Source organism: Quercus lobata, chromosome 10 (genome assembly GCF_001633185.2).
Source record: "Quercus lobata isolate SW786 chromosome 10, ValleyOak3.0 Primary Assembly, whole genome shotgun sequence".
NCBI classification, from domain to species: Eukaryota; Viridiplantae; Streptophyta; class Magnoliopsida; order Fagales; family Fagaceae; genus Quercus; species Quercus lobata.
The window spans coordinates 5181533-5189324 of NC_044913.1; the positions used below are offsets into that span (position 1 = coordinate 5181533).

At 32.5% G+C, this 7792-nt stretch overlaps 1 protein-coding gene across 2 annotated transcripts; it reads right to left on the reverse strand.

Annotated features, from left to right (window-relative positions):
• Positions 1-1003: 1003 nt before the first annotated feature.
• On the reverse strand, positions 1004-4174 carry LOC115965327 (omega-amidase, chloroplastic-like). Of its 2 annotated transcripts, XM_031084519.1 has the most exons (10): positions 3845-4174; positions 3202-3318; positions 2855-3076; positions 2642-2735; positions 2115-2189; positions 1948-2026; positions 1660-1675; positions 1493-1573; positions 1281-1363; positions 1004-1199 (listed from the first exon to the last, which is right to left on the reverse strand). In XM_031084519.1, the coding sequence occupies exons 1-10, from the start codon at positions 3929-3931 to the stop codon at positions 1148-1150; spliced, it is 906 nt and encodes a 301-aa protein (XP_030940379.1). In that variant the 5' UTR covers positions 3932-4174; the 3' UTR covers positions 1004-1147. The 2 variants fall into 2 exon arrangements, with proteins under 2 accessions (XP_030940379.1, XP_030940380.1); XM_031084520.1 differs by lacking the exon at positions 1493-1573 and having other exon boundaries at positions 3845-4014.
• Between the last annotated feature and the right edge of the window lie 3618 nt (positions 4175-7792).

Genomic DNA, 7792 nt, shown 5'->3' on the forward strand with positions numbered 1-7792 from the left:
GTATGGTGTCAAACTTCCATAACCAATACCCCGAGAAAGAATGGGGGTTCGTATCTTCAGGTCTGGCCAGATCATATGCCGAGGCAGTGCTGAATTCTCCATTTTGAGAGAATTTCCAAACCAAGGAGTATTCTTTTCACCAAATAACTGCATGGGGTTGCTAGGATCTTTTCCAAAACCACACTTGGTAGTTCGAAAGAGATTTTTTCCCAACACCATCTTCCAAGAACACCATCTTCCATCTTGGAAGATGTTTGCAATGGTCACGTTAGTTTCCTGTTGTGTGAGCGGACCCTCAATAAGCTCTCTGACAGAGCTCCCCTTAATCCATTTGCTTCCCCAAAATTGGAGAGTTGAGTTAGTCCCCACATTCCAACATGCCTCTTTCAAACACAGGAAAACCCACCTTGATAGCAGTCCAAATGGAGGAGCATGGAAGTTTGTCAGGGTCTTTGGAATTCCTTCTAGGCCGTGAGCAATATTTATTTAACACGGTTAAAGCCCATAGTGAGTCTCTCTCATGGTACAGTAAATTGCCCCTTCCTCAGCTATAGCGGAAAAGAAACACAACAGATATTCATCAAAAGGATTTGTTTTAAATCCAGCTCCATCCATGATATTTTCTCATTCTTTTTGCACTCATTACCTGTCTCAATCTCTCTGCATCATCCCATTTATTCATTGTAATTGCCAAAAGCACATAATTTCCTGTACAACTATTTTCGTAATGCCTCTGCAACTATGGCGTTACTAAATCTTTGTATTACAACAAGAGTTTCTGTTTTAAGGCCAAAATACTTGTCTTCAATCTAAAACTTGGAGTTGAGCTTACTATCAATTGCTTTTGGTAAAAGACACATACCAATCTTTTTAAGATTAATTATTCGTAACTACAAAGGTAATGGAGAGGGAGTTGTTTACTAGCAAATCACACAAAGAAGACTTCTTTAAAAAAATAAAAAAGGAAAAAAAGTCTTTTAACATTTTCGCAAATTCCAGCACCTTCAAAGAGCAAATTCCAGTAATTATCATGAGTATTACATCCAATCCAAGAAAAATTTAGAGACACTAAATGGAGAGTTTTGGAAATGAATGCTGAATGTTGTCATAAGGTCCACCCTTTCAAGGCTTTTGTTCTACATGTCCATCAAGACAGGTAAATATCTGCCCTCTTTTGCTTGTCAAGTGGAAGGCCTTTCCTGCATATTTCCAAAACTTTATAAGAAAAGTTGGACATAATATAACATAAATGAACTTTAAGTTTCAGAATAGAACACTACCTTTGGAGTTCAATTTTGGAATAATCAATCTCAGCAACTACCACAGTCTCTTCATGCCCTGAGGTTGCAATTATCTCACCAGACTGCTTATTAATTACCATTAAAAAAAAATCTAAATGTTAAACCTTTTATCTAGGAAGAAATTGAAATGATTAAGTCCAAACATTCATAACCCAGCAAAAAAAAAAAAAAAAAAATCCAAACTTTGATACCGGTCCAACAAGGGTAGAGTGGCCCCATATTGCATAGCTACCACTAGAATCTCGAGAGGGTGAGCAAGTAGCTACAAACAACTGCCACCATAACAAAAAAAGGCTCATAGCGAAATTGCATTAAGCCTAGAACAGAAAATTTTGAGGTGCTACAGATTTTTCAGTACCTGGTTATCTGCTGCTCTGAAAGTTTAAAAATAATGTGTTAGTGAGATAAGTATTGTTGCTATGATTGGTTTTTATAAATACTCAATTCAGGGGGGAAAATGTTTGAGCAGAAGAAGCCTATAATGTTAGAAGCAAAAACATTTTCACAAGTTTTTTTCACAATTGCTGATGTGCCAAGATATGATCGGAACAACAGCAGCCACATTTAATACACCAATCATACCATGCCACATTGCCACTTAGACAATTGTGAAAAAAATTTGGCCAATAGATTTACTGATTCTTACCTTGCTCTCTGCATCACTTCCCATAACAATTCACCAGTGCTAATGTTAAAGGCGCCAGGATAGCATATTATACGAGCACCTGCAGGTATTTACACTCAATAAATTTGTCATACATATCATATGCATAGTGAACTAGAGACCACTATTATTTCAAAAAAATGGAGAACCTTTTGCTCTATATAATGCAGCAAGCTCAGGGAAGCGTATATCATGACAAATTCCTATTCCAATACGGCCAACATCTGCATTGAACAATTGCTTATCAGTGGCCAAGTCTATTTGAAAAATTGTTCATCAACCATTAAAACTAAATGATAGATTAATGTTATATCACTAACTCTCACAAGTATTGTCACATAAGTCTTTTTTTTTAGAAGATATTGTCAAATAAGTCTTAAGGACGCTATTTTTAGCAATTTTGTTCATAACTGCTAACGTGGCTTGTTTGAGTGATGCATGATAAAGTAGTGCCAATGGTGGACCCATGCAAAAGTAATATAGCTCCAATGTCAGCAATTATGTTCCATAGAACTACTCTTAGTGTCAAATGAGCCTCTAATCATGGCACCTAATGACACCTTACTAAACCACATCCACTTTAGCTGAGTAGGCACAGAAGGTACATATTCTAAAATATAGCCTGATCACAAAAAATGCTAGTGATATTTTAGGTTTGAGTCTAGATCATATATACCTGTGTCCACAATGGTTGGTTTATCTCCTGCAGCAAAGAAGTCAGATTCCTTGAATGTAATATCTCCTGGAATTTCAATATCAAACAAATGAATCTGCAAAGAACACAATTGAATTAGAAACAAATTCTAAATGTGATATGGTTCAAAATATTCCTATCCATGTAACATATGCTCTAGAATCTTAATGAAAATAGATACGTGCACGTGCTCACTTTTCTATGCTTTGCCTTGAGCTTTCCATCAGGTCCAAATACACAGCTAGTATTATACAATTGGCCATCACTGGATTCAGGCACAGATCCACCAACAATTGTGATTCCATGAGAACAAGCAGCTTCGGATAACATGGAAAACGTTGGTGAGGCATCCTCATTCTCAAAATCCTCAGCGAATTTCGCAAAGTAATCATTTGAATAAGGACAGTTCCACATTTCCTTCATTGAAAATAAGCAAATAAACAAGAATCGTGTCAATTTACAAAGACTTCTAACAAACTATTATTTCAAACCACATTGCTATTGCCTATTGCAACTATCACATGGGTAGCTAGGCAACTCACAGGTAAAACAACAAGCCTTGCGCCGCACTCTACAGCAGCTTTAATCGAATTACGAGCACAGGCCAGATTCTGATTCTTCTCTGATGTAACAGATAGCTGACAAAGGCCAATCTTAAACTGTCCACCATATATAGCAACTACAATTACTTGAGTCAATGACTAAAAATGGAAAAAAGAAAAAGTGACCCTAAATTCTTGAACAAATATTAGATTCTTCACTTCCTACTATACAACAACAAAGCCTTAATCTCAAAATTAAATGTTAACTATAGATTCTCAACAACAGACTAGTCTTGATCGTCATGTATACTCCATTCTGCATCCTACTCTACTAGTGATAAATAATTCTTCTATTCAGTTTTATTATGAAGAAATGACTAGAACCAAAAAATTGATTGATGCATTCATTTGTTTTCTTGATAATTAAACACATATACCAACTATATTAGTATGTACTACATGCAATAATTTACAGTACATGTTCATATGTAGACTAGCATATGAACTATTAAAATCATTTAAAAAAAAAATCCAGAGTGTTTGTGAGATATATAAAGCAACAAATTAAAAGGGTGCTAACGACCAGAAGAACAAAATATAGGAAAAGATTTGAAGTAAAAATAAAAAATAAAATGAACCAAACCTTTGTAATATTACTGGGTACTTGTAGTTGTTCTGAGGCAGCGAGCATGGTGTGCTCTATGGAGCTTGGTGTGGAAGATGCCATCATTGCATTCACACACCAAGACTGAGCTGATGTTATTTAGGCAAAAGACAGTTCTAGTACCAATAATTCTAAAAGTTTGTGTTTTTCTTTTTCCCTATAGTCAACGGGCCTATCTATTCTGCGCATGCATCTATGCATGCCTTGTTTGCGAGTTGTCGTCTTATAAGGTCGTAATTCCCTACTCCCTAGCTCAGAGAAGTAACTGAGAATTTGCTTTGAGCCAAACTGAACTAATTAATAGGAAAAATTTAAATGAATAGGAATTGGGTGATCAGAGAACAAGTGGCTTTATGGTTATGTAGGTCACTGGGTGCATGAAGTAGTATATATAGACATTCTCCACATTAATTAGGAGAATCCTCTGAGGGCTTTAACGTAATTTTATTTGTTTTTGTCAGGTGTAATATAATTACTGTATGTCGTCTGAATGATTTTATAAAAAAAATTTATTATTTTATTAAAAAAAATAGAAAAATGAATATGCAACAATGTATTATTAGTGGTGTATAAAGTTCTTTTTTTTTTAAGAAATAATTATAATATGTTGTTAACCTGCGATTCGAACATTTTTCCTTTTAAATCCCAAACATTATGTAAATGAGGAGGTGCCATATGATTTTTATTAGGCCGAATCTTATAGTTTGAAAATTGAAAAGGGAGAAAAAGAAGAAACATGCAAACAAACAAAACCTTGACCAACATAGTTAAATAAATTCTATTTCTAACACCTATTTCGCCTAATTTTTGTAGCATATAAGCATATTTCTTAGTGATGGCTTGTGATAGCTATTATTTTAAATCAAAATTTTTTTTTACCAGTTTACTAAGTGAATTGTGACAGTTTACATTCATTAGATTAAAAAATAAGTTGCACCCAAACCACTTGTAGATCGAGGGTCATGGCCCTAACTTTTGAAAATCTTTTTGAGAAAACTGATGTGAATACTCTTATTATATTCATGACTTTTAGGAAAATTAATGCTTTCCCCTTCACAAATACTTTAAATTATTATTTTTTTTGGTAAATTACTTCCAAATTCTAATTGTACCTTAAGTAATGAAAAGAGACATAAGAAAAAAAATCTTCAAAAAATTAAGTTATGGCTAAAATGTATGCCTAGTGAGTGTCTGTTTGACATAATTAATTTTGCTAATTTATTTTATTATTCAACTTATTTTTACTATTATTTATGGGTCTCATTGCACTTTCTGGTACTATTTATAAGTCCATTGTAATTTCAACTAACTTTTACCTTTATTTACAGTATTTTCAGCGAAAAGCGAAAAGTTTTTAGTTTCAATAAAATAAGCAGATCCCAAACGAATCCCAAAATATAGGTACCAAATTGACTGTGACCCCAAAATATAGAGATGAAAATGGTGTTTTCTCTTTTATTTTTACTATACTTCTATTGAGTCACATCAGTAGTTATATCATTTACCTATTTTCAACTCTCTCTTTTATTTTTTAACTCCTTTTCTTTTTATTATTATTAATTCCCAAATTATTGTTACACCTCTTCGGTTTTTCCAATATTTCCACTCAATTATACATTTTCATCTCTCAATTATTATCTACGTTAATATCACTCATTCCTATGAATAAAGGGAAAAAGGGGAATCGTTTTGTCAATAAAGCCACAATATTAAAGCTTAACATTATGTCAATAAAGCCTGAAATTATGGAGAAATTAAATTAAAGCTTGACCTTAAGTGACCATGACCATGACCTCTTTTATCACTTATCGTGATAGGGGTCTTCAAAAAATATATTTTATGCTGCTAGTTGCTATTAATAACCATGAGCTTGACTTAAGTCAACAAAGCCTGGGCCCTACAGTGGAGAAATTATTATTTTTACAGGGAGAACGGCTTATGTAGTTGTCTCTGACTAATGAGATGATGTCATTTAAGTAAATATATGTGTGAGCTTCCTTATCAGCACAAGAAATAAAAAATAAAAATTACCAGATGATGACACATTTGCATAAATAACAATATTTTATTGGTTGGGAAGTTAAGGTGGACCACATCAACAGTCCTCTGGGTGGACCTGATAATTTCTCCCTATAGTGACTATTTTGTTTGGCGCCCTGGACGCGTCAAATAGGCTTCGGCTTAATTTTCCACCTAAAGACCCCAACATGGATATCATGTTCTAATGAACCTTAACTTAACCTGTAAGTTAACCGTGTGATACACAATAATTTTGTGATATTTTATGTAAGAAAATTTTGGAGAATTTTGTATATATATTATAATGAAAAAGTAAAGTAAATTAAAGTAAAAAAAATATACATTTTGAGATATTAAAAATTAGCTTAGTAGCTTCATTGCACATTTGTAGCATTCTTAAGGTAAGATTAATTTCTTTAAAAAAAAAAAAAAAAAACTCAAGAAACCAAAATTAAATGCAAAAGAGCAACAGAAGCATGAAAATCAAATAATTTTTATTGTGTTCACAAATTGTGTACCACGAAATGAAAATATGCCTAACTCTCTCACCATCTTCCACCCATCAATAATGCAACATTGAGACATGGTATGGGCAAGTGCACATGCATGTGTCTTATAGATTGTTTAAAATCATGGTAGAATATGGTTTTACATTGCGCACCAAATATTTTCTCTACTTATATACCCAAAACAAAAAATATCCAATCTAATTACCCAAACCTATATCATATTTAAGCCTCTAATTTAAAAAGAAAAAAAAAATTACCGATGGTAGGCTAAGCCTTATAGTGACTATTTTGTTTTATGCCCTAGAAGCATCAAATAGGCTTCGACTTAATTTACCACATAAAGACCCCAACATGGATAGCATGTTCAAAATCTGATGAACTTTGATTTAATTTCTACCCATAGAAATAATTGAGTAGTTATGGATTCCAGTTAACTTAACTAGTAAGCTTCTTATCGAATCTCAAATTGATTGATATCTTGGCTTGATGATAAAACGCAATCATCGATGCCATAAATTTGAAACACTATCATATCTTAAATAAAAAAATTAATAAAAATAAATAAAAAAATCAATTGCTAAACTATCCAATTTTGAGTAAAAACTACATTGGAGATCATACATGGGTTTGGCTTACTTCCAGTACTTTTCTAACTGGAATCTCCTTTTGTTTTACTAAGAAACTAACCGCCACATCACCCATTAACTAAATAAAATGTGGAGATTTAAAACCCACTACCACTTGCCATTGTGTATTTAAAACAAAAGAAGGTCTCCAATTAAAAAAGTACTGGAGGTAAGTCAAACTCTTCATCATACACTTAGTGTAATTATGCAAGCTTATTAGACAACTAGGATTATTTGTGGTTGGATCTTTAGATGCCATGCATGAAAAATAGGGAAATTTTAGGAGTGTATAAATAAATAAATATATATATTATATAATCTAAAATGTACAATACGATATAACATACTGAAATCTCCACACTGTAAGTCAAAATTCTATAATGCTTACAAACAATACTTCAAATTATACACTTCAAAGAAAAAATGCACTCAATATACATGACTATATCCTAAAATTCCACAAGATTCAACACAAAACATGATCCTACCTAGAATATGCAACCCTGGCAACAAAAAAAAAAATTGTGTTGTAATTCTATTAGTTCATATATATATATATATATATATATATATGGTGTGAAGAAAATTCTAAAGTACTATAAATTTTATTGTAAAAAACTTACAAACTGATGTGACATTTCAAGAAAATAATAAATAAATATTGAATTACTTATTGTGATTAGACATATTAATTTATAAGACCTATGTGATAAAAAAAATGTACAAGTTACGCACTTTTTTTTTTTTTTAATTAGAAGGAAAAAAAAAAAAAA

Bases quoted from the DNA above. Each gene is read 5' to 3' on its own strand.
- LOC115965327 (XM_031084519.1), bottom strand. From the start codon at position 3,931: ATGATGGCATCTTCCACACCAAGCTCCATAGAGCACACCATGCTCGCT. The intron at 3,077-3,201 runs GTGAGTTGCCTA...TTTTCAATGAAG, and splicing joins CAAGGCTTGTTGTTTTACCT to GAAATGTGGAACTGTCCTTA. The intron at 2,027-2,114 runs GTTCTCCATTTT...AAATACCTGCAG, and splicing joins TGCATTATATAGAGCAAAAG to GTGCTCGTATAATATGCTAT.